The sequence below is a fragment of the Solea senegalensis genome, linkage group LG6 (assembly GCF_019176455.1).
Source record: "Solea senegalensis isolate Sse05_10M linkage group LG6, IFAPA_SoseM_1, whole genome shotgun sequence".
Lineage (NCBI taxonomy): Eukaryota > Metazoa > Chordata > Actinopteri > Pleuronectiformes > Soleidae > Solea > Solea senegalensis.
This window is the reverse complement of record NC_058026.1, coordinates 22419384-22446456: the sequence shown is the minus strand read 5'-3', so window position 1 is coordinate 22446456 and position 27073 is coordinate 22419384. Positions and strand designations below refer to the sequence as shown.

Below are 27073 nucleotides of genomic sequence, written 5' to 3'. Positions count from 1 at the left end.
GGTGGATGCTTACCTGGTCGTGCGGAAGAGGCTGGTGCTACAACGGCTACAAGCAGCAACAACAGCAGGTAAAGCAGGTTGAAGATCTTCATGGTTTTCTTGTAGTCGGCCTCAGAAGAGCTTAATTATTTTCCCCCGAAGTCCTTGACGGATGAAGATGATGATGACGGTGATGATGCTCAGTCAGGTGATATTTTTCTTCTCCTCTCTTTCAGTCCAGAGGGTCTGCTGCCACCACAGAGGGCGAGAGTGTCCAGTACCACAGAAGTTCTTCTTTTCTCTGGAGGATGACCAGTTTGTCCCTGAAGAATGTGAGTGACCACAGAGTTTATGTGTGTTCAGTGAGAGTGTGATTGTCTGCGTCTAAGAGCAACGTGACAAAGGTGCTGCTCCCCCAACCTCCTTTATACGGTTTTAGGAGGGAGGGAGGGGGGAGATAGGGGGTGTAGCACCAGCCTCAACCCCTCTCTCACACACACACACACACTTAAGCATTGCACATATTGACCCCACATGTAGAGGGTAATTCAAATGACAGGAAGCCCCCTCCCTATCCCCCAACTGCCCCTTGAACACACACACTCTCCTGCATTTTGTATATATGTGTGTGTGTATGCAGCTTACATTAAGTGATTGATATGTTTCAGCAAAGAAAATATGCAGGCATTTTTGATTTATTACCTCCAACAGTAGAGCAAAGATTTAAGAAGCTGTAATTAGAAATGGTAGGTCCTTCAAGAGACTTGTCCTCCTCCCTTGGCTGTCCCCTGCCCCCGCACGGAGGGCACACACACACACACACACACATCTGGGGTCTTTCGATGGTGTTGATGGGCACTAAGTATTTTGGGGCAGGACCTGATTGAGATTCAGAGGTGCACTGAACTAACTATAGCCTGACTGTCTGTCTGGACCTCCAGCTACCGTCTCTGTCTGTCTGCACAGACATAGTAGCTTTGTCTGTTCATCTTAATAAGTGCTGCAACATTATTTGTTTGCTGTATCAGACCTGACTGAGGGAGCATTCGTGTGTATACAGCAGCAGTCAAGAAGTGTTTATCCTGTCAAACTGCTGAACCACCAGTAGCATTGAGAGGTGGAATTCACCTCTAAAAGTTTATCTCTGCACTTCTTTGTGCTTTCGCTTTTTTGTCATACTCAAACTTGTTTGCATCATCTCACTTTTCTAGTGCAATGTTGCTGTTGCCTTCATCTTTACATAAAATAAATCACTTTCTGTGTGCAGCGCATGACGCAAGATCTATGTGCTGCTATTCTGAGAAACACAGAGAGACTGAAAAGTTCTTCAAAGATCTGAAAAGTTTAATCAGCATTATGAACTAATTTGCCATTGATTTAAATGTAACGGACATTTGTTTATTTTTTAAATGCTACGCACTGCAGTTTTAAGTTCAGTAAGTTTGGTTCCCTTTTTTGCACTTTATTCTCAGCACACCTGTTAACTTAAATTGTTTTTTTTTTTTTCTGGATACAGAGATGACTTTGTGGGTATCATCCACAGCAGTGGCAACATTGAAATCATATTTAAAGCTACACTTACATCTAATTATTTTGTTTTGGCAAAGTTAGCTCAAGCTTGTCATTGAAAAAATGTCAGATGCAGGTTGTCAGTTTGTGGTATAACTGGATTTTCTTACGGCAGGTAACCCACTTCACTTGGCATTACATCTGTGGTTGCCGGAGGCTGTGCAAAGTGTGGGGACTCATTAGCTTGTCTGCTTACAGCCGTCTCTGTGGACCGAGACTCTCCATTCAGCACTCGGCTAATGAATTAACACATTATGATGAAATGTCAGCCATTACATGTGAATGAGGATTAGAGAAGCAGCAGGACACTAATGGACCACAGGGCTCAAACTAGTCACTGAGACTTTGAACAAGCGTGTGGACCATCAGTTCTCTGTAGCCTTGAAAAAGAGACAAAAGAGGCCACGATCTCTATTTGTAATTTTTTTTGTGCTTGTATGTGTCGGTGTCGCTGTGTCTTTATAAATGTTGCCTTTATTGCTTTATGGTGTTTTCAAAAATGACAGCAATTCCACATGGATTTAGGTAACGTACAAACACAAGCCCTCATATACACACATTCACTCTGTTGAGGTATGCTGTTAGTTTCTGTGGCAAGCTGCACTTTGCATATCGGCTGCCATTGTCTTTAAAAAACTTCTATTTTCACTATTTGAATATGCTAATTTGGTCTCAATTGTCATTCAGAGCCACCTGGTAACCACTAACCACAAAGTGCTGGTAACTCTGAGTTTCTGCCTCTGTCTGCCCCTAAAAACAGAAACAAGTGAATCTAACCATGTTGTCCTTGCCTGGTTTTCTGTGTTACTGATTCAAGTGTGTTGTAATATTTGCTCTCCCTGGGGATTATATGTTTTTGCAGGGATTACCCAGCCTGCTTAAACATTCCCCTACGAAAGACACACATACACACACACAAACAGGGCAGACGCCTATTAAACCACTTCACTAACTTGGTATTGCACCATACTCACTAACTTAATATTTTGTGTGTTGGGACATAAATTATTCTCAATAATCTCAATTTTTGTAGTCAATAAAATGGTCTACTGTTGTTCAATCAACAATCCAAAAACAAAGAGTGTTCTCGGTTACAATACACACCAGTCATAAACCATAATTGTTGTCATTTGACTAGTTTATTAATAACTTACACTAAGGAGGTCATGTTTCTGGCCAAGTTTGTTTTCCTGCCTGTCACTTTGTGTGCATTATAATTCAAAACATGATTAATTTTGATTAAATTATCTGAGGTTGGAGGTAAGTAATTATGTGATTTTGGTGATCAATTGTTGGCACGTTGTGTTGGATTAACTTAGACCCTGTGGTTGTTATATTGACTTTATTGTCACATTTCACATGTTCCTTCATACTGAGTGCACGTCCTGGTGACATGAAGGCATAATGCTACATTAAAAAAGAGAGTATGATCTGTGCTTCATTGATTAGAGTTAGATTATAGAGCTGATGTTACTGATGCTGTGAAATCAGTCGAGGTCCTCGTCATAGCTGAGATTTTTATGATTACAAAGGAAGTTCCAACCTCTCCTCCCCTGAGAATTTTCACTTTCTTCTCCTTCCTCTACCATCCTCTCTTGACCAGGAATCCACTGATAAAGAACTTCCCCTCTGATAAAACTTGTCAAGAAGGACAGTGGGCCATAAAGTGAGTGTTTGTTTTCCACTGGGCAGAACATTGTTGCAATTACTTGTACAGGTGTGATTAACAAATAGTTGTATACAGGGCATACTAATAAATGACATACAGGTTATTGAGTAAGGTGTTGAGTCATCATGAGATTGGTGTTGGGTTCATTTGTGTCTAAATCTTGTGACGGCACTAATGAAATCAGGTTTGCGTGATCTGAAGATGTATTTCCTGCTAAAATATACCTTATTTGTTTGCAGTTATAGCTGTTGCCTTAACATTTATTATTCACATTACTGCAGTTTGATATATGTATCAGACCTTCATTGACAACAGGACTGCTCCATGGGAATTTAAAAGTATCAAAAACAAGTTTTTCTGCAGAATTGCTCGAAAGTTAATGATGATATTGATTAGTCGATTTCTCTGAATATGTTTTATAGTTTTGCTTGTATGTGCAATAATTAAACATTAAAATTACCTTTACAATTACTTGTAGTGAGTACAGTGGAGTACAGAGCAGAGATGCTATGTGCCACTTTGTCTGAAATTGTTAGGGTGTAGTCCAATGTCTCTGGACGAGTGCTGATTGTGATGTGATGGGTCAGTTCGTTGTCCATCGTCAGAGTGATGGTGTCTCTCTTGTCATGCCAAAGGTCTTCACTTTTAATGAGGGCCACTGCCAGCCAGAGCTTAATTACTCTTAAGACCCTTTATCTCCATAATTGCCCAATACAGACCTCAATGGTTGCACATACACTTGAACAGCAGTGGACACACAATACACAGACGCATACACAGATAACTCATCAAGACCCATCACACAGGCTGAATCACAACACAAATGAGCTGGGTGTTTTTGTTCTAATGCAGTTCTGTGAAGAAAAAGATCTCACGACAGTCGATTAACTGTGGAACTCCTCCTCTGCTTCGTGTTGGTCACTACACGGCTGACTGCGGAAGAGTGACGGAGGGCTCAGGGGTCAAGGGGCAGACTCAACAGGGAGCAGCCTCTAACCCCCCCCAGGATGTCGCCCCACTAGGGCTACAGGGGCCAAAAGTCATTTTGTTTTGTTTAATCCTAAACCAGACATGGCGGCTTCTATGGACACAGAAGCCCAGTGTTCAGGCTTTGCACTGCAAGGCAATGAAGGATTGCATGTGCAATTGTCTATAGTAGAAATTCATCAAGTTCTGCAGAAGCTTGAGCATTGTCTTTTGGGTAATTTGGGTTCCATGTCCCATTCATTCATTTATTTTCTCCCACTTTATCCTTCATATGAAGGTCACCGGGGGAGCTGGAGCCAGTCCAAGCTGACAAAGAATGTGCGAAAGGCGGGGTACACTCTGGACAGGTTGTCAGTCCATCACAGGGCCAGCATACAGAGACCAGAACAACCATTCACTCTCACATTCACACCTACGGTCAATTTAGAGTGTCCAGCTAACCCAATCTGCATGTTTTTGGGCTGTGGTGAGGGAAGCTGGAGAACCCGGAGAGAACCCCAGCACACAAGGGAGAACATGCAAACTCCACACAGAAAGGCTCTCGGTCAAACTGGGATCCGAACCAGTGACCCTGCCTGGGTCATACTATCTGCATTCCACATTTTTGGAGAGCCACTTTGCATTTTCTTTACTGAGTTGAGTTGTATATGTATGGGCATCAGTGGACTTCCTTACATAAGCAAGCGTCCATGGTTACTATGTTCTTGTTTATTTTGACCAAAACAAAATAAGAGCACACCACCAACTGGAGTGGAAGGTGTTATACAGGGATTGTGCACAGTCGGCCCACATGTCAGGGAGACCCTAGTGGATCTCTGCAGACATACACACAAAAACTAAGACCGAGAATGAGCAGATCAAATCAAATAATGAGCAAATCTTGAATCTTTAAATTGCCACTTTTTTTAAATGTTTTTTTTAGCAGTTGATGGAGCTAATTTGCAATTCCTCTCTGTGGAATGCTGTCACGCAATTCAGCTACAGTGCAGAGTAGAGTATTTGAATGCATCGTCAAAGTAAGAGGGGTCTGAGAATTAGAATGGACTGGGAGAACATTTCCAATGTCCTAAATTAGACTTGTCAGTTAAAACGGATTACTTCAGACCTTTAAACTGGATTATTAAAACTGTCACTCAACACCCATGAATAACATGGTGATGTTTTTCATTGAAGTTAAAGTAGCAAAACAAGTAGTGGGACAAAAATGTGCTTTAAGAGTGAAAAGTAAAAGAAAGTTCATAAAAAATAATTCTTTGATGGATGCAGATGTCGTGGAAATATAGTTGATGTCGTATTTGGTCAGGGTGGAGCTAATTTATAGGGATGGGAATCAGTACCGGTCAGTATCGGTCCGATATTGGTCAAAATCACCGCATCGGATAGCGGACAGATACAAATGTATAATCCGATACAATCCTATATATGACGTGCTTCACTATTCACAGACTGTAAAGATGTGAATCAAAATCGAGTCAAATTTGATCTGTTTATTTCTTCTATTTGGGAGAAGAATATTTGTTACACAGTTGGAGAATTATGTCGTTAAAATGACTCAGTACAACAGCTTGGTATCGTCCTGACCCAAGCTTATTTCAGATAATCCTTTAATTAACTTTTAGATAAAAGTAGCTGGGAAGTAAAACCCTCTGAAAAGTATATAGTATTAGTTATATAATACCTTTATTGAAGTACTATTTTTACATTTCAGTCATCATCTCTCACTCTTCCTCCTGTCCCTTCTTTATTGTACAGCAGAAATCCTGCAGGTTTTCTCTGGTTTGCTTCATTCTGCTTTGTGTTCAATGGTCTCGGAGTGTTTGCTTCATAGACCTCATCCTCTGAAAATGAACAAACGTACAATTGACAGCATTAGACATTCGTCTTTGTGTCTGATTAAGGCTCCATCAATTTTTCTGCATCAACATGCTCATCAGGTTGTGGTTTTACTAGTTTATCATGCATTTGTCTTAACATTCACACACTCTTGCACTTTTCCCAAGCCACACTCCATTTCAACTGTGATGGTGGAGTTTTATAACTTGGAACATGTGTAGTAGACAAGCATATAGTTGCACATTTTTGGTTTCCTCCCACTGTCCAAAAAACAAACTGAACAGATTTGGGGATTAGGCAAATTGGACACTCTAAATGGAGTGTGAGAGTGGATGTTTGTCTCTATGTGGCCCTGTGATGGAATAGCGACTAGGATTGATAAAGTGATTGATAAAGTGGTAGAAGATGAATGAATGAATGAATGATTCAGAACAGATGGTGTTTGGTACCTGGCTCTGGTCCATTAAACCTGGCATAGATTGAAGCCAGAGTGAAGAGGGTGAATATGAAGAAGGCAACGATGATGAAGGTCAGTTCTAAGTTTGTGAATGGCAGTCCCATCTACAAACTATACAATACAAATCACATCATTACAATGCAGAAGAACAGAGAAGGATTTAGTGTGTTTGTTAAAAATACACTTTGTAATTGTGACAACTGCATGAAGAAGAAAAAAAATCCCCGGCGCAGAATTGAGCTCACCTTCAGCAACAGCTGTAATTCTTGGCTGTTAGAGTTTTCTTCTTGGTTTACAGTCACACTGGCCCTTGAGATGACCAGGAAAATATCCTTGGTTGGTACACGGCATTCACAGCATTCATTCTCTGCATAAGAAATCTAAGCTGTGGTCTGTAAATCAAAAGTCTACAATCAGGATAGAATCTTTCTTGTATTTATAGTGAAATTCTGTTTTGCTAAAATTTACCCAATCGCTATTCTTTTTCATAATAGTATTTCATAGTAATACTGTTTATTGCTACTTGAAATGCAGCAGCCTTTCAGTACCACTAGAGGGCATTAAAACCTTGTTTTTTGCAATTATCAACACTGGTTGGTTGTGGTTAAGTGACTGATGGTTCTCGTTCTACCTCCAGTGTTGGGCTTCCTGAGTTCAACACTCGACTAGGAGTATTTCATTTACTGGATATAGAGAAATTAACTGTAGAGAATGTACTGAATGAATTTGGAAGCTGGACTGAAATAAAAAAAAAGTAGGATTTCAGGTTTCAGTGAAATTTAATTAATCCATTTTTGATTTTGAGGTTAAACCTAATTTCAGCCACAGAGCTGAAGAGAACAAAACCTGACAAAAAATGTACATATGCTCTTAAAAAAATCCCAAAAAGACAGACGATCCCTCTTCTTCCCCCCCCACCTTTTGAAGTAATGCAGTTGTACATTATTGCTTCAAGGCTGAATGAATAATTCCGAACACAGATGGCCTGTGATTCGCTCAGTTTTTTTCTTGCTGCTGTGGATCTGCTCATTGACACGTAATCTTTGATGGCTGTCAAGAGTGATTCAGATGATGTAATCCTGAGGAATAATTTGAAAACATATTGGCAGTGCACCTGTTGTGTCTGACCTAGATTGAAAGAAAAAAACAACAAAAAAAACCTCAGAGCAGCTTTAAATTTAAATCTCTTGAGCAAATCAGTTACAAGAAGAAAAATGTTAAGGATATGGAACTTACCAAGAGCAGAATCACAGCAACTTTAAAAAAAATATATTTTATGTCTAATATGTGTATATGTTTCCCCATGTACACGCGCTCTCTTACTCTTGTAGAAGAAGAAAAAACAGGCACGAGATACTACTCTGTCACTCTGCAAGCAAGCATTTATTTTTTTTTTTTCCAGTTCGACCACACCTCTGTCTCATCCTGGAAGCAAATTACACTGGATCCTGTATCAAAGTATACATTGACACACACAGTCATGCACACACTCACACACATCCAGAGGTTGCCATTTAGACCACCACTCCTGGTAGATGATTACACACACTTAATCCCTAAGGCTTTAACAGATGCATCCTCATAAAAGGGCAACACACAGGAAGAAGAAAGAGTTTGCTGTGGTCAGCAGAAGTTCTTCATTCTTTGTCCTGACGCTCATCTGGAGTCAAACGACTTGCTCCTCACTTTGTGGTTGTGTCTCTGGAGAAGAGGAAGTATGAAAAAAAAAAGGTTACCTTAGTTTTCCAACTCGATTAATAGCATTTTTTCAGTGTGGAAAGAAAGAAGAAACATTCTGGCTGATGGGTTTAGCATACATATTTGATGTCATAAGAGAAATCTACCAATAAGTGCATTGTGCCTTTGCATTTAGCTTTGACTTTCACTATATGGTCACTAACCTCTCACTCCCTGAAAACAATGTTCTTAACAGTTTGTCTGTCATATAGAAAAGTAATTATTCATTTTTTTTGTCTCTTCTTTAGTATTTTTCTGCAACACCACTGTCATGTTTCCAAATGGACTTAAACTCGTGCTACTGTCCTGAGTAGTTTCACCCCTATGTCCCTTTTTAATGTCTGCTGCCTCATTACCTTCCTCACAATATCTCCTGGCAGCCAGAGGAACCCAACTGAGTGCTCAGCTACTTGACCGACATCTCCACCACTAGGTTTAATCAGCCCCCGTGTCTTGATTTCACTCATGTCACAAGAAAAACATTAGGAAAATCACACCTGCTTGACATCCTGCACTGCAGTGGACATGTAACCAATACCACACGAGAGATTTGCACTGCTGCACTGAATGTCAGCACGGCTGTGATATCTGCAGCATGACCACATCACAGCCGTGCTGATGATCAGTACATTGGCATAATCTCTCATGTGATATTGCTTTTATACAACAGTTCTGCAAATGATATTTATTAGTTGACAGAAGCTTGAACAGATCATGATTTTAAAAAAATAGAATAGTTATTTGGCCCCACCAAATCAAACTGGACCAACTTGACTGATGGCTTGCAGCACCAACAAATCAACATATTTATGCACTTGTGTTTACTTTACACATTAGAGCAGGTTGTGGCTGTTAGCTTGTTACTTTTTTTTTATCAAGCTCAAGACCTGCAAGATTTTGTGTTTACAAAGCTCTCTCTGTGATAGTAAATCACCTGGGCCAATTTACTGCCATGATCTGCTTCACCTCAAGTCCTACATCAGACACTTTCTTCTGTATGTATTTCTTGCTGTGGCTCTCTGTCTTCGGTTGGTGTATGACATGTATCACATGTATGTATGACCCAGCTTCTGTGCACATTCTGGGGAACATCAGTGACGGCTGCTTCACTCCCAGGGGAACTGTTGTTTAGCAGAAGGTGTCTTTTGCAGCTACTTCAAGTTCAGTCACTGTCTTTCATCAGTTGTTCATAGGGTTTTTCAGTCAGTTAGACATTCTATTTTCCTTGCTTATTTCATTGCTCATGTTATTTTAACAAATAACAACGACCTGTCATCACTCATCTTACACATTTTATACATGTTTTTATTTAGGGCTTGCTGAATTCCGAAAAGAATTCATCACTTCATATTAGCCTAACAATACCTTGCTGGGGTGTTCTATCATCAACACCTGTGCCATTAAAAAAACATGGACCCAACTGTACCCAGTGTCTGGTTCTTCAGAAACCCTTCAATCCACTTAATGTAGCTTTATGTTCACTGTCAATCTACTGCCGTCACGTAATTTCTGATTTTATTGTTGCATTAATCTTTTGCATTAGTTATTATTTTTTATTAGACAGCTTTATTTTAATGTGTTTACCCAATTATATAACTTGTATAATTGTGTGAATCAACATGCCATACACAAAATCAATTAATTATATCAATTTAAATCACATTGTTAGAGTTAAACACAAAAACAGAGGTTTGTAGTGTGCATGTATGTACTTTTATGTATATTTTATATGTTTTAGGTCCTTGTGTAGGCTAAAACCTGGGCCAAACCTCATTTCTGAGGAACTGTTTAAGTTTTGGGCTAAGATTTGAATTACAGTTAGGTTAAAGTTTGGGTTAGACATTAACTGGTAATATTTAAGGGGTTTGGTCTCTGGTTAGGCTGTTCAAATGAATGAAAGTCATTGCAGTGTCACAGCACACCTGTGCTAACCTGTACGTGTGTGTGTGTGTTCCAGATGTAGCAGCTGTTGGTCTATCATGCAAATGTGTGTGTTAGCCATACCATGCAGATGTGCACATTCCTCATTGAGCATCCCAGTAAATGTGAAGAGGGCAAACACCAGGAGAGAGAACAGGATCGTCAGCGCCTCCAGCTCAGTGAAAAGAGATTCCATCTACATGTGATGGGATGAGACCACTGCCACCGCTGTGTGTCGACAGCAAATACTTCATCTGTCAGATCACCTGCTTTCCATCAAAAGTCAAATCCCCTCCCAATCACACGGTGAATCAGAGTTAGAATAAACACTTACCCTCGGGTGTTACAGGAACACTGTCAAACACGTTCTCTCTTTATCACCATCCCTCTGTGTCTGGGTGTGAAACCCACATGCCCTCTCCATTTCAGGTGAGATCATATTAGCCCTAATTATTAATGGACCCTGTGCCTCACTGTGTGTCTGTGAGTGTTACACTGTAGGATTGCCCTACTTACTTTGTGTGAATGTATTACTTTTTATACATCTATGCCTTCTCAGTTGAGTATTTGTCAAAGGTTGTCAGAGTACACGTGTTATTTATCACTAAACATTTGCATGTGATTCTTGTCTCAGCCGTGTTAGCTGAGAACAGACCTGCTGATGTGTTACAGACAACTTCTGAATACAGGTCAGTACAGTTCAATTTTATTTTATTTTTTTAACTGCCTTATGATAAAATCAAAATATTACAATTAATTTCTGAACTCAGGACTCTACAATGTTATGGTAAAACAGGATTTTGGAATGTTAAATACATTTATAAAGGAAAATCTTATCTCATTCTCATTCTTCAAGTATTCAGATTCTTTGCCGTGACACTTTATTTTTTTCCATATTTACTGTTTCCAGCTTTGGGAAAATGTCCCTGATGTTAGAGTTCAGCAGCCAATTTCACAAAGGGGGCACTGCATTCCTATCATTTGCTCAACTAAGCAGGTGTGAGTAATCATCCCTTCTTACAAAGATCACATTCAAGCAAGCATTTTGGTGTTTGAACTTGCTCATCACTTTTTTTCAATTTCCACAAAGAAGTCAGTTTGTCCCACATGGTGGCTCAAGGTCTTAAGGTGCTTCCTCTCACCTCTATGCTACAGATTTTCTCTTAATGATCAAATCTGTTCTCAACTAACAAGCTTTGCTTTAGAAAATTCATTTCTAAAGCTAAACAAAGATAAAGGATAGAATGCAATCGGAGAGTGGAAACCTCTGCCAAGGCCCCTCAGTTTCCCAGTGTCAGTACTCTCCTTTATACTTTATACTGCAATAAATCACCACCAAAATTGAATTATTTCTTCCGTGGATGGTAATCTTCATCCCTAGAAATTGTCATGGAAAGTCTGTCGTTATCCTTTGGGGTTATGCTGCCCACATTCAAAAGCCCAAAACACATGTTCCCATGTAAAAAATATATTATACAAATATGACACAAATATGTTAAATAAATGATTAATATGTTTTAAGATTGTAAGATTCTAACAGTCGAGAGCATCAAAACATTTTTGTGAATTTGCCACATGCATGTCTTTGGTCAGTTCTTTTACTCTTTTATTGTACCACTCATTCTTACGCATTTGCCATTTAAACTGAGTAAATTAAATAATCACTTTAAGTCCCTTATTTTCTGGTTAATTTAACTGTTACATAACACACCGACACATCTATATAAATGATCTGAACAGGCTGATATGTTCATATGTGATTACTCTTTTTACTTCATGGCCAGTCAGATGAGAAATCTGTCTTTATGCTTTTAACACAGCAGAGTAACCAGGGAGTCCCTGAGCAATTGGGTTGTGTGTGTATGTGCGTGTGCATGTCTGAGTGCTGTCCATGTGTACAAGTATAAGCTTATTAGCAGCACCACTGGTCAGAGGAAGCGATTGAGGTTAGTCTAAGCCTTAATCCTCATGGACCATATGCTTATTACCTAGCTGCAATGACAAAATCCTGGCTCCACCCCTTCAAGAAACACACACATCACTTTAAAACAAGCTTGTTTACTGCTCAGCTCCATCACAACTCTTGCTCTCTCATACTCTCCCAGCAGGCAGACAGTGGAAGAGGAGGAGGAGGAGGAGGAGGAGGTGTGCACTGTTGAGGAGTTTCCCAGTCGTCATGACGACCTCACACCCCGCCATCTTCAGATCTATCTTTCTGTTGCCACGGTGACCTGATCCTGTTCCATCTCCACTCCTAGTAATGATCCAGTTCGGACGGATGAAGGAGAGCAACCCTGGAGTGCCGGCTCTTTTCACTGACAACAGCTCTTGGATGGGACGGGGAATTACAGACAGCAACGAGAATCTGAAGCCAAGGAGGTGCAACACACTGGGAATGCTGTGGCAATAACGCACAGGAGTGTTGCCTGGAAACAGCAACATGCCAGTACAACAGATAACTGTGGTGCCATCCAGGGACGCAGTCAGCAACGGCAAGAGCGCGCCTAGCTCCAAAGACAAAAACGAGGTGAGTTTGTAACATAGTTATGACATTTATGGTCCGGGTCATTGTGACATCATAATATTACACAAAACATTTTTCTTCCCATTCACTTTTATTTTCATTTACTGTACACCCAAGTAGTGATAACCCAAAAAACACTTTACAACTTTTATTAAAACGCTTCACTGTCTCTACAGCACATGCGTCTGGACAGACACTGACTGCAGTCAGGTATATGAATAACCCTGTGGCAGTAATGATGTAAATTTTGAGTTTTGGCTATTTTGTAAATATTTGATGGTAGGAGGCTTAAAAAAAAAGAGAGAATTTGTGCGGCCATCGTAAGATTGTAGTGCACAGCAGTTATTAGATCATTAGGCCTTGAGGATTACCACTGACTTCATATGTAACACGCAAATCTCTTATGATTGTTTGGCTACACCACAGTCTACAGTTATATCATAATGATAACTTGTACATTTATTTAGATTTGTGGATTTGCTGGCTGGTTAAAGCCTCTATCCATAAGATTTTTTCTAATGACCCAGGCCTCCATCAGTTGCCATTTGTATCTTTTTGTTTAAACATCAGGGTTTTATACACCAGTTCAATTCCTGGCTGAGGGAATTTACGGTCGACCTAAGAATCTTCTCTCTTCCGACACTGTAAATTATCAGTGGCATCTCGTTTAAGATGTCAAAATAACCTGCTTTAATTTTCCCTTTTTTACTCTATAGAAAGGAAAATTGAACTGAAAATGAAAACAATTTGTTTTTGAATTTTATTTTTGATTGTAAGCTATTTGGTTTCCTTCCACAGTCTGTAAAACATGCAGATTTGGGGATTAGGCAAAATTGGACACTCTAAATTGACTGTGGGTGTGATGGTTGGTTGGGATGGTTGTGTGTCTCTCTGCGTCCCAGTGATGGCCTGTTGACCTGTCCAGGGTATACCCTGCCTTTCGCCCTATGTCAGCTGGGATTGGTACCAGTGCCCTCTGCGATTATGTGGAGGATAAATCTGTAGAAGATAAATTAGTTAATGAATGTAGCCTATTTAACCACAAATATATCACATTGTTAAGAAATATCTCAGGAAACTGAAATGTCCCTCACATTCACACCATTGCTGATTAAGCCTATCAGCTCCACACGACTCTCTCTTGGTCAGTACAGTTGTGTTCAGGTCTCGTGTCGCCTGGTGACATCATGTCATGACAGATGGAGGCAACAGCAACTGGTAAAGCTGGTAGAGCAAGACAGCTGCAGACAGGTTGAAATATAACTTAAAACACAGAAAAAGCAACCCATGTTCGCCTGGATGTTCTGCTGTTTGATGAGATAAATGTTTATTGCCCTCTTCCTCCATAATTCAGGTCTGTATTGTTTGACAGGGTCTGTTTTCAGATGAGGGACACAGCATACAAATCATTTTTCCTTATCTGTTCGCAAAGACCAAACAGAGGCAGAAAAATAACATTAAAAAATTATCAAAAAGTTACAGCCTGCAGCTTTGTTTTTCTTTAGAACATTGATTCTAAGAACCTCTGCAGCCATGCTGGCTGCTTGTCTAAATGTGGCTGTAGGTGTTTTTGATCCAAAGCCAGAGTGCAGAACCATAGTATAGCACTTTGTCCACACTACATCACCTAATCCCCTCTGCAGCAACATGCACATGTCCACACTTGAGTCTGTGCAGTGCATCAGAGTCACAGAGAGATTCAGGTTCAAGTGACAGATGAAGCACTTGAATGGTACTGAAGTGTAAGTTGAGGCATATACAGTACATGGCTCTGGTAAAACAGACTGTGTTTTTGGTTTACCACCATCTTCAGATGTTCGGTTTCATTGTAATCACTCACAAGAGTTGTGAATGATTTGTTGCACCTTTGACTTGTCAAAGCGCTATTTTAGTATACTTTGGGTGTTAAATTGCAGTATCTATGCTTGTTGTTTTTACAGTTATTTTAATCAATATTGAAATTGGGATTATTCATAACAGCATTTTAATTTCAATGTTATTTGTCACCTCTCATGTGTTTTATCCTGGAGGTCTTGACCAAGGGTTCGTTATCTCTTTGGTCTATTTCTTTTTTCTTTCAGCTTCTGCCTCTCTAGGGGTTGTCTCTTAATAAATCTGACCCTTTCAGTCAACAAAATAATCCAATTAAATTGTATTTGTAGCGCACCAAATCACAGCATACATTTTCTCAAGGCACTGAGATTGAGAGGAGAGAAACCCAACAGTTCACACAATGAGCAAACACTAGACATCAGCGGAGAGAAAAAACTTCCTTTTAACAGGATGAAGACATCTCTGACAGAACCAGACTCAAAGATGTGCGGCCATCTGCCTCGACCGGTTTGGTTGAGAGGAAAAATGGGGGAGAGAAAGGGATAGAGGCAGGTGAAGTAGAGACAGAGAGAGACCAGGAGCAGATATAAGAAATAACAGTTCAGTAGCCACAAGTAACAAGTGGTAAGTTAATAATGTGAACACACACACAGTAAACAACATACTCTCAAACATAGGAAATTAGCTTTTTTTGGGAGGCCATTCATAAAGCAATTTTTCGTCCATGAACTTTCCCCAAAAACCGACATCTCTGCTGTAATTTTACCGTTGACCTCTTTCTCCAAAATAACATGCATCATGATTTGGTTGCATCCATATTCACCACTTGTAAACTGACCTGGTTTAGAAGTGTGCTTGTGTCTGAAAGTAACACCAGATAAGTTACTGTAGGTATTAAACCGCATCCGTCCTTGTAAACTCTTACACACCAACGTCTACTGTTAAACTTGTGTCAAGAGTGCATGAGGCCACAGGTGTCTGAGTTCAGGTTCTACCAGTGGAATTTCATCAGTGCTCTATGTAGTTCTAGAAAAGTGCTTGACGTTGACTTTAAATAGAGACACATTGCAGAGCAGCATCAAGTAGATTTAGTGGGACAACCAGGTAATAGGATTGTCTGGCTTTAGCTCAGGTCACAATGAAATACCAAGGGCACGTAGCTGTGCTTGGCTCCTCACGCTGGATTTCAGCCCATTAACACATTGTTTGTTGCAGCTTTAAAGCAGGTCACTCTGAAATGTTATGGTGAAATGATTCTCCACTGAGTTTTCAAAGGATTTTCTGCCTCTCTTTCTCCCTGCAGGGAAGGAAGGCTGCTGGTCGCTCAGGAAGTCGATCCAGCAACATCTCCAAGGTAACTGCTGAATATGAGTCTCCTTCAAGGACCAAATTTAAGGTCACAGTGCGTCATTGTTTGTCCAGGAAGAAGTTTGTTTATTTGAGTTCACAGTTGTGTGACCGATGAGTCACAATGCCATGGTTTAAGCTTCTTTTATTCTTTTACTATTTCGTCATAAATTAGTCATATTTCTTTATGTAATAAAGGTTAATCAAAGTAACAAACCCAAAGACTTGCATTATCCTGTAGCTCAACAGGTGAGTCTCACTCATCCTTTTTTGTCATGGCCTTTGTCAAAAATCAAATACACACCCAATGACTTGGCTGCTTAAATCTGAGAGAATATTACACTTAAATTTAAGAAATGCACTTTATACAAACAGGGAAAAAAGGTATATTTATTTTCAGCAGCTTCTAGATGAGAACAGAGACTATGATTATTCACAGCAACTTTGTAATTTTATATATTATGGCTACATAAGGTGTCAGCTTGTGAATTTTTTTTTTTGTTTGTTTGTTTGTTTTTTTGCCCTCAGGTGTTCACAAACTATGTTCATGTTATGTTTTTTCAAAATTTTTATCATTATTTACATGTGTGCCATCACTATGATAATTTTTTGATTTAAGTCTATAAAGAATTCAGTAATAATTGTCTTATTCATGTTTCTTTGTCGTTGCAGGCCAGCAACTCTACGACAGGACTAAATACAACCTCAAGGGCATCAGTCACTCCTTCTTCTCAGGACATATGCAGGTAAAACAGCTGCCTCTGTCCAGTTTTAGTTACATGGGCAGAAAGTGAAAAAGCAAAAGAAAACAATGGCTCCTTTTGTTGTTGAAAGCCAGTCACCAGAGCAGCCACAGTTTCCCCTGTGATATTATATCGTGCATAGTTTAAAGCTTTTTCTCCTTTGAGTGGGAGAATGAATTTAATATGTTCTGATGCAACCCAAGGACACAATAAAATTAAAATGGATACAATGGTGAAAATCCAATGGTGCTCCCATCAGAGAACTTATGCTTGTGTGCTTTGGCCTCCTACTTACCATGATCAGTCATTCAAAAGTCACCATTTCCTGTTTTCTTTGCCTTATATCACACTAAACTGCCATTTTGTTTTCAGTCTGACATGATTTTGTTTGCTGTTTTGTACACATTATAAATTGCTTTTGTTTAATTTATGTCCTCACATTCATTACTTTCATCTTGTTTCACCTGTCACCTCATTTTTATGTGTGTGTGTGTGTTCTAGCCAGCTGATGCGTTTAGAGGAGGATGCCTCTGAAACACACAAACACAGTAAGCACACACGCACCTCTGAGAGGACAGTCACCAGCAAAACCATGGCTTCATCGGCTCATGTCCAGAAGAAACTGGTGAAGCGTTGTCACCGCCGCAAGAGGAGCAGCTGTGCTGCCACAGACTGCGTGGAAACCATCAGCAAACAGGAGCAGACAGACCGCAGAGACCGTAGCCTTAGTTCTGACCGCAGTGAGAAGGGGGAAAAGAGGGAGCAGTCTTTCAAGATTCGAAGGGAACTTCCCCCTCGTCTCCGCTGCACAGGTGCCCCACAGTCTGACTCCTCTTCTGAGAATGAGACGTGGCGTGAAGCTCGCAGCTGGAGTAAAGAGAAAGCCCGAAGGGTGCACCGGTGCAACAGAAACAGTCGGGAGAAGGATGGGGCAAACAGGAATAAAGGAAGTGAAGACAAAACAGAGATCATGGAGCTACAGTCAGTGGTCTCAGATGAAGGGACAGAGAAACTGCCTCTGGAGGAGGACAGTGATGGCTTGAACAGGGGGATGGAGGAAAGGCCTTTGGTGGAGGACAGCGGAGGCCTTAAGAAGCGGCACAGCAGCCAGAGTTCTATGAAGAGAGATGACCACACTTCACAGAAGGAAGTTTCACAAAGCAGAGATAAGGAGAAGAGCTACAAGTCACATGACCCAGGAGGCAGTTCATCACAGGCGGAGTATGACAAAGAGCTCACCACAAAGAGATACCAAGAAAAGGGATTCGGGGGTGGAGACATGTCAGTGCCCACTCCACAGACTCACTGCAGTATGAATGGAGATGCACCACAGCTCTGCTCTGAGGATTCTGAGGAGGTCTGCAGGTCAGTGGATGTTTGTGTGCAGGTTTAACTTTATGTTTCAGGAACGCAGGAACAAATAAGGTGAAACAACACACAGTCCATAGTAACAGTGCATTAATTGCACAAATTGTACCTGATGACTGAGTGTGTTTTCTGTGTGTGTAGGATCTGCCACTGTGAGGGGGAGGACGAGTTCCCACTGATTATGCCTTGTCGCTGCACAGGGAGCCTGAGTTTTGTGCACCAGTCTTGTCTGAACCAGTGGATCAAATCCTCAGACACTCGCTGCTGTGAACTCTGCAAGTTTGACTTTGTCATGGAGACGAAGCTCAAACCTTTAAGCAAGGTATGCACACACATCAGTCTGTTACTGCTTTCTCTCCCCTCAACCCTCTTCCCCTCCTGAAATCCTATGTTATCTTGCCTCTTATCCTTTCTCCATCTCCTTCCCTCCGGCTGCCAGTGGGAAAAACTACACATGTCGAAGAGTGAGAGGAGAAAGATCTTCTGTTCAGTGTTGTTTCACCTCATAGCAATAGTGTGTATGTTGTGGTCAATCTACATACTGGTCAAGAGAACCACTGAAGAGATCAGGCTTGGGAAGAACGGTCAGTACTTTCCCCACTCCTCCCCACATTTCTCTTACTGGAGACATACAGAGAGACATTTGAAATTATAATTACAAGAAAAGTATAAATATAAAAAATATAAATATTAAATATAAAGTTCTTCTTGTTCAACATAACTCACCTCAAGGCAATGCAAGTGCACGTTTGGTCTTCCAAACATTTGAATACACTTGCAAAGCTTTAACCTCCTTTAATATTCAAGTTAGAATGCATGACATTTACAGTAAAATGCTGCTAGGCTTGTGTGCCATGAAGAATATTAATGAGAAGTATGTGAACACAGCTGTGAACATTTTTGCTGGTAAAAAAAAACAACATAAAATGAAGTAATTATTTAGTTTTAGTTTTAAACTGTGGTTGTATGAGGATTTGGTTCTGTCACCTGTAACTGTAGCTCATTGTTATTAGGTGCTGCTTACTCTCCTGCACCAAAGTCCATTGACAAAATCTGTTTTCAGCCAGCTCCTGGAAAGGGAAATGCTGGTCTACTGCTGCATCGTTTGTTAAGTTTGTAACCAAACAAAGGATCTTAAACACTGAAGTCACAAAATAACACATTATTGGTAGAGGCAGTATTGGATCAACAAAATCCCAGATTTGATCTCTGGATTTGGGTGTGGTGAGTGAGTGAGTTACAAAGCGACACTAATGACTCCTGACCTAGAAGAAGGTGTAGATTGTATGAATTGAGTCTTAGTCAAGTGGCTAAAATCTGGTTTGCCTTGCAGCCTTGATGGCAGCCACATGTTAAGTCAGAGTGAGTGTCCTTGTTTGTGGCTGGTTCCCAGCACAGTCAGGGCTGACTATGTGTCAATAGCCCATACAGCCACAGTTTCAAAAACCTGAACCACAATTTTTTTAAATCACAGCAGTGTTTGTGTTTTCAGTGAAACTAGTTAGAAGTATGTGTATGTGCACTTTGATGAACAGACTGCAGGAGTCATCACTCACTGTCTCTGAACACTTGAAGGAAAACTCAAATACATTGACAATAATTGCTCATAACTTATCTGTGTTTAAACACATTAATGCATTCAAAGTCTTTGCCACCACTTTGTTTCACAATTATTACATGCTAATCTTAGCTTGATCTAACTGTAATGATAAAACAATTCTTTATATAATTCTGTTTTAAGTCATTTATCTAAATGGAGGACGTTGTAGTAATTTTAACATGATTTCAGATCAGTACAAGTACATTTTTACATGTGTCATTCATATTGGTTGTACAATCTGCTAATATGTTTGATTACATGATGATGTCATTGGAAATAGTATGTTTTTGAAAATGCTGGAGAGTCTGTGGTGACAAAAAGAGTTACAGTGTGGTGCTGGAACTGAAATCCAAAAACAAAACTGTTTGCAAACAAAAGTCACGTGAATGTGAGTTTTGGATGTTGGAGTTTAAGCGATACCTCAACATATCACATTTTAGTGATCGATGTATAAAGTCAAGGATGATTACAGTCTGAACACATCAAATTCAATCCTGTTTGAGGTTGTCACATTTTATGTCATTGTTTAAGTAAACACACTGACCCCTCAAGTGCTTTTGTCTGTTCATGCCCAGTGACTGTGCTGTGTTGTGCTGTGATCCCAGTGCGCCTCTACCTCCATTCTCTCATGTCTCATTTGAGACTAAAATCATTCACTCAGTGGACAGTAGATTAGTCTGTGGTAACGTACTACTTTTAATACAAAATACATCAGATCTGCAGTAAATCCTGCCTTCATGAAGATTATTATTTTCCAGGTTTTTGATCATCATAAAAGCTTTAAGGAAGACTTTATTGCAGAACTGTTGTTTTACACCAGGTGTAATAAATGAATTGGTAGCACAGTGTAGCTCTAGTATGTTTCAAACACTTAATTTTTTAAGTGTATTTGTATGAGGTACAGAAATATGGTCAATGCTGTCATTATGCCCCACCTGCACGTCCCCATTGCCGGGCACCATCCTCAGACACAAGGATGCTTTCCCTCACTGAGAACAGAGCTGCCAGTGTGGGAAACGTAACAAAAGGATTGCATGATACAACCTGCACCTGCCTAAGTCTAGAAAATCTTAAGAAAATGTTTGTTCATTTTTCTTGCCATTTGACTGGAAAGTTAAGTTTGAACTGTTCACTCACCACACCGAAGTCCATAGAGAAAATCTGCCATTTTACATCATGATGAGTTGTTGATCCACTGCTGCATCTATTATTAAGATCTGATGCATTATTCTTGTGACCTTGATGTTTAAAATGCTTTGTACAGATTAAGCTAAGGACACAAACTTACCAAACGAGGCAGCAGTAGACTAGCAGCTCTTGTGTACCCGCAAGCTAAAAACGTTTAATTTCTCTATGGACTTTGGTTTAGGAAAGTGAGCAGCTAAGAAACTTCCATTTCCAGTCATAAAAGCTATGACTAACACTGAGATAATTCAGCAAACATATTTTTACGATATTGTAGAGCTAGACAAGCATAGATTTTTATTAGCTTTGCTTTTTGTTAGGAGGCAAAAATATGTTTATTGTTGTGTAGCCACTGGTGGCAATATTTTCAGTGAGGAGGAAGTTTATGTCTGAGGTTGGTCCTTAGACATGAACATGCGAATATGGCACACATAAGTTAGTGTTCACTGCATGCAAGTACCTCATGCAACCACACAAACTTTCAGAACTTTCTGAAGAAGTTCACTTCAATAAATATCAATAAAAAATATTGTTTGAAAAGCAAAGAGCACATTTCTGCTGAGTTAAGGGAAATTAAGTGAAATTACACTCGCTCTTGATTGCAGACGAAATATGGAGAGTTACTCTACTGAAGTACTATTCGGAGCATGGTAAGCACAGCTCAGCACACACCACTGATCATGGTCCATCACATGTGCTGTAGGTTAACTCACACTGGCCCTGTGTGTTTGTGTGCACATCCTCAGCTGTGCTGGAGTGGCCCTTCTGGACCAAGCTGATCGTGGTGGGCATAGGTTCCACAGGCGGCCTCATCTTCATGTACATTCAGTGTAAAGTGTACCTGCAGCTGTGGCGCCGTCTCAAGGCCTTCAACCGCATCATCACTGTTCAGAACTGCCCCGAAAAGGACCCACACCATTCTCAGACCCAGTCCTTCACCATCTCCAATGGCAGACGTGAAGCTGCTGAGGTCCCGGTCAGCCCGGTGGTCAGCCCAGCAGTCAGCCCGGTGGTCAGCCCAGCGCCCATCTTGGCTCCACAGGCACAAACAGACTCAGACATGTCAGTGGAGGCTGCAGTGGCACCGGTTTAATCCAGCAATCCTTCAGAATCCTGAATCACATCACGCTCAATCACAATCTGGTGTGACCGAGGTGTGATTTTGACTCCTGTAGTATTTTCGGTGAGTTGTTCTTGGCACTTGGGATTACTGATCTCATCACATGACATCATAAGTGATCCTGTTCCTCAGTGATCATGACAAATTGAAGGGCTGCAGTAAGATAGCTGTTGATGTGGGAGAGGAGTTAAAAGGAAAATCAAGCCATCAGCAAAAGTGACTTTGTTATCAAGTAAACACATGCTTTTCTATTTCTGTATGCACTATCAACAACTGCACTGATGGTTACATATTTAAACAGCCAGTGGAGGCTGTTAAACAAAGGTCTCAGTGTGCTCCGAAACAAACCTGGGATTGGGAATTTGTATGAACACGTCAGCTGCTTTAAAATTTGCCACCAAAAACACCATGAACTGTTGAAATGCACATAGCAGTGCAAACTTAGACTGTTATTCAAAGCCTTGGAAAAATTCAAATAGTGACACAAGTACTTTTATCAAAAAAAGTTTAATCCCTGCCTCCTCTCTGACATCTGCACTGAGTGAACAGGCAGATATACAGTAGACGGTAGACACACACACAGGCACACAATACTGCACACACATAAGATGCCCTGGTTAGAGCCTCCACACTTGTGTTTACTGTTGTCTGAAGAACAGAGGTGGAAAAGATGATTTTTAGACACGGTCCAACCAGGTTTTTGTTTGAAACGTTCTGAGGTACTCTCTCCCTTTGGACAATCAGATCTTCAGGCACCAAAGAGACAAATATACACAGAACTATTGACTCAGCATATTTAGCTCACTCTTGATATTGAATAAACTTAAGTGTTTTGAAAAGTAATTTACTGTATTAGGAAAATGATTATGTCTTAAAACAGCAAATTGTAAATAGCCTGGTTGTTTATGATGCTTTCCTCATACAGCTGTATGTGATCCTACTCAGAATATACTCTACACTCTTAGTTTCTTAGACATAACTACAGCACTAACATATTTAAATTATTGTAAAACAAGTGTTAATGTTTTACATTTTATTTTCAGTGTTTGTCTCCATTTGTACTGACACTGTTATGAGTGACTGTTTACACTTTTCTACAGGTTTATTTCTTCTTTTCACTGTCATGTCACAGAAAAGACAGTTTTCTCATATTGTGTCTACACGACAATATTAGAGCACTCGACACCTTTGTATGTGTGACTGTATAAGACGGATTATTCAGGTTTAATTTGATGCATGTTTATGTAATAAACAATGAATGTAGAACCTCTTACAGGCTGCTGTTGAGTCACTGAACAGCAAGACAAAGAAAAAGAGCACACTGATGAGTTGGTTTTCCAAGTCTGAGATGTTGATACCATCTGCTGGACAGAACGTGAGTAGCAGCATCTTCTCACACAGGCTGTTTCTCTGTAAAAAGTCTTTCGTGAAGGACATCTGATGTTTTATAATAACATATGGCAATGATAGAAGAACATTAGTTTGAGTCTGACATCAGAACCTTCTCATCTTCCTCTTCATCATCATCATCCAAATCATCATCTTCATCTTCAATATTGTCTTCTTCTACTTCATGTTTCTCTTTTTTCTCATTATTAGTGTCCAGACCTTTGCAAGAAACCATTCGCAGTTTGATGTTTGGGAGTTTCTTCAGATCGCCAGTCCACTCTCTGACAAAACAAAGAATCAAGAGGCTGAAAAGTGATAGTCTTGATAATTTCTCAAATGCTGATCCTTTGATAAAACAAGGTAAATAAAATACACTCCTGAGAAACATTATTGAGCTTCAAATGTCACGTTACCTAGTTTATTTACACCACCATGTTGGCAGAGTTTAGTAAACATTTAAAATCCATTAAGATGGAGAAATTTGACACAAAACTTGACAGGACTCAATATATCTGACCCTTTAAATAACACCTGATGCCTGATGGAAATTGTGTGAAGGCAGCTACCAGAGCACTATAAAGGTCAAAGTCCACTGAAAATTACAATAGTTGAAAATACTTGCTAGTGTTGCAAGAAATACAAACAATAAAACATGTTGAAGCATTTGTCCTTTTTGTCATTGCAAGTCAATGATAGCGTGCTGCTGTTGTAGACTTTTTATTTTTTGATAAATCTTTGTACTTATACTGATCATAAGTCACTTTAACAGTAAAAATGTGTCACCCTCTCAAAGAGCCTGCAGTGTTGGATGCCAATTACATGTATGGATTTGAACAGTGCAGCCTCCTGCCAAAATGGTGTTATTAAGTTATTTAAATAACTTAAATAACACCTGATGCCTGATGGAAATTGTGTGAAGGCAGCTACCAGAGCGCTATAAAGGTCAAAGTCCACTGAAAATTACAATAGTTGAAAATACTTGCTAGTGTTGCAAGAAATGCAAACAATAAAACATGTTGGAGCATTTGTCCTTTTCACTCACCTGAATGTTTTCAGATGCTTTGCATTGATGATATCTGGGATTTCTGTGTTAAACAAAGCAAAGATGATGTTACATTTTCTCAAACGACTGCAAATGTGTGTATGTAAGTTTAAACAACGAGGGCTTACCAAACCCAGCGCCCTCATACAGAGCTCGCTCCCGTTCAATTGTTTGTTTGATGACAGCTTCTCTGGCGCCATGGAGGCGACCCTGACGACCTTTGATCCCATTCACCAACTCGATTTGCTCAAGTTCAGAATCAAATCTTTGCAGATACCTAAAAAGCACAAAAAACAAACATTATGATGGTTGGTTGTATTTGTTTGAATATGATACTACTTAGTCCCAGAATACTATCTGAGGTTTCAAACTATTCGACATATGTAACTTATTGTGTACAAAAACATTATGAGCTGCTGTCATGTGACAATGACAAAAATCTTCATCACTGCCAAAGTAATGAACTTAAAGCCACAAAAATAAAGTCTGACTGCTCTAGAGTACATATAATATAAAATACTAAAATCTTATGACCTTTCGATGATGTCACAGGCGTCTTTCTTGGTGTACGTTGCCTTTGCTGGATCCAGCTGTTCCTGGAACCACAACAGCTTCTCACCTGTGAGTCAAGACAAGTGCTATTTCAATCATTTATTTTTGGTTTTCACATGCATATTTAAGCATAGATAACATTTGAAGAAGACAATATACATCTAATTTTAACAAGTCAATGTAAACACACTGGCCAATTTATTAGGTTCATCCATTCATCTGCTTGTTAATTATTTAACAAGCATCATAATTTGTTATTTAAAAACTTCACACAAGGCCTGGTTGTTGGTGTCAAACGTGGCATGTTTGAGTATTTCAGAAACTGCCATTTGGCTGCTGGAATTTTCACTCACAACCATATGCAGTCTTAGTAAATGAAGACTGGTTTCTCATACAGCTATTGCAATGCGTATACAGTACATGCATTTAATTCACTATTAACTATTATAACATTGCTCCAAATGATAGAAACTCAAATAACTACTCTTTACAACCAAGGTATGACAATTATCTCAGAACATACAACACATTGAACAGCCGTCACTCCTCCTGTCACTTATCACGTGTATCTAATAAAGTGACCAGGTAATGTAAATATACGCTCAAAATAAAAGGGTATAAGAATCACATTTTTATTATCAGCCTACCTATGCTGCTCAGACGTGCGGCTTTGTCAGTTCTCTGCCTACAGAGAAAACACAACAATATCAAGTGTAAATATGATGTGTCGTATGTATATTTATTTCGTGTTGTTTTTCTTCTCCTCGCACCTGTCTTTCTTCTTCAGTCGGATTTCTTCTCGGGCGAGGTAAGCCGCTTTCCTGCTGAACGGATGTACCACCTTCTCTGGCGCTTTTCCTTTCTGAACCTTCGGCTGAAAAACAGGTACATTTAGTCACAACGTTTAAACGTATAAAGTCTTGAAAGTCACTGCATGTGCTTTAAAGTGTTTATATTAACTTTATATAAAGATACAAACTAATGTCCAGTCACGACACGCAGGAATTTTACCATTTTCACAGTTTGGAAACACGCGTGGAGCAACTCAGCTGTTGACAACTAGACCGGAAGTGGTCCGACATCAAATGATGTCCGAGTGCGTTGCGGATACCATACAAACGTTCCCAATTTCCTGAACTTTTAACTTTGAAATAAGGTAATAAAAATACTTTTCGCAATTTTTGAGTAACACATATGCATCCTACTTTGTTAGTAAACCATCGCTACCAAAATATGAACCTAAGCCTTGAAGTTTAAACAATTTAACATTAATGGCATTACTGCCAGATTTCTTTTTTGTTGAATGGCATCCGCTTATTTCAGTCCACTTATTGATCGCAGCTCTGACATATTTTCCCTTGAAAACAGTAAACATGCAGTTTATTTCTTTTTTGGAGAGATTAATGGTATTTTGGGAACATGGTATTCCAGGTGAGATCAGTATGACAGGACACAAAGAAATACTAAAGTTTCAGTAGTGAGTTCAGGTTAATGAATCTGACCAAGACGGCCACGAGGAAAGGTATTGGTCTCATAACTGGAAGGTTGCTGGTTTAATCTCAGGATGGGCTGGGGTGCCCCCTGAGCAAGGCGAGGACAAATTCACTTTCAAAAATGTAAATTTGCAAAGAAATATTATAAAGTATATTTAGGGTTTCAAAGATGACATAAAATGTCCATTATGAAAGTACATACTTTATATGTATCGAGAAAAATGCAATGCATGTGAGTAAATGTGCAGCAGTTAGCTCTTTTTAACCACTGGTGAATGTACTATCCCAGTCACAGTTGGCACAAACAAAACAGAGAGGCAGGGCGGGACAACTCATACAGTGGTTTATACAGATAAATAAATAAATAATTATTATCAGGTTCTCAATAGTATTTCAATTTGGGGGCATGAAAAATCTCTGTCCTCTCGGGGGGCATGGCAGAAAATAATTGAGAACCACCAATCTACTGGAACATACTGATGCAAATCATGTGACTCGGATAAATAAAACAGCATGAATGAACTGGCTACGCCAATAAAGGCATCAACTGTAAAAAAAAATAAACAGCTGGTTTCTTCTATTTGATTTGAAGTAGCTCACTATATTTAAAAGTGTCAAATTACTGCTGTTTTTCTGGGTCAGTTCAAGAAAGAAGAAATGATACTTGAAGGATATGAGCGAAGTAAGATATTTCATGACTAAATAGTCTATTTTTAGTGCCATCTG

At 39.7% G+C, this 27073-nt stretch overlaps 2 protein-coding genes and 2 long non-coding RNA genes across 6 annotated transcripts; 2 read left to right on the top strand and 2 right to left on the bottom strand.

The window, feature by feature from the left end:
• LOC122770922 lies at window positions 1–1900 on the top strand. The gene is made up of 3 exons (XR_006360570.1): window positions 1–68; window positions 216–311; window positions 1664–1900. It is a non-coding gene; the product is annotated as an uncharacterized LOC122770922 (long non-coding RNA).
• A 4845-nt stretch (window positions 1901–6745) lies between these two features.
• Window positions 6746–7899, bottom strand: LOC122770921. The gene is made up of 3 exons (XR_006360569.1): window positions 7731–7899; window positions 7413–7622; window positions 6746–6886 (listed from the first exon to the last, which is right to left on the bottom strand). It is a non-coding gene; the product is annotated as an uncharacterized LOC122770921 (long non-coding RNA).
• Window positions 7900–11044: 3145 nt separating this feature from the next.
• Window positions 11045–22371, top strand: march1 (membrane-associated ring finger (C3HC4) 1). 3 transcript variants are annotated; one of them, XM_044028145.1, is made up of 9 exons: window positions 11045–11150; window positions 12257–12678; window positions 15812–15862; window positions 16528–16601; window positions 17100–17963; window positions 18108–18288; window positions 18406–18550; window positions 21357–21401; window positions 21498–22371. In XM_044028145.1, exons 2-9 carry the CDS (start codon window positions 12592–12594, stop codon window positions 21842–21844), a joined length of 1794 nt encoding a protein of 597 aa, XP_043884080.1. In that variant the 5' UTR covers window positions 11045–11150; window positions 12257–12591; the 3' UTR covers window positions 21845–22371. The 3 variants fall into 3 exon arrangements, with proteins under 3 accessions (XP_043884080.1, XP_043884081.1, XP_043884079.1); XM_044028144.1 differs by lacking the exon at window positions 11045–11150 and having other exon boundaries at window positions 11675–12678; XM_044028146.1 differs by lacking the exons at window positions 11045–11150; window positions 21357–21401 and having other exon boundaries at window positions 11674–12678.
• Window positions 22372–22889: 518 nt separating this feature from the next.
• tma16 (translation machinery associated 16 homolog) lies at window positions 22890–25951 on the bottom strand. Its single transcript, XM_044028149.1, has 7 exons — window positions 25866–25951; window positions 25625–25728; window positions 25502–25539; window positions 24837–24921; window positions 24431–24579; window positions 24303–24345; window positions 22890–23541 (listed from the first exon to the last, which is right to left on the bottom strand). The coding sequence occupies exons 1-7, from the start codon at window positions 25866–25868 to the stop codon at window positions 23349–23351; spliced, it is 615 nt and encodes a 204-aa protein (XP_043884084.1). The 5' UTR covers window positions 25869–25951; the 3' UTR covers window positions 22890–23348.
• Window positions 25952–27073: the final 1122 nt, after the last annotated feature.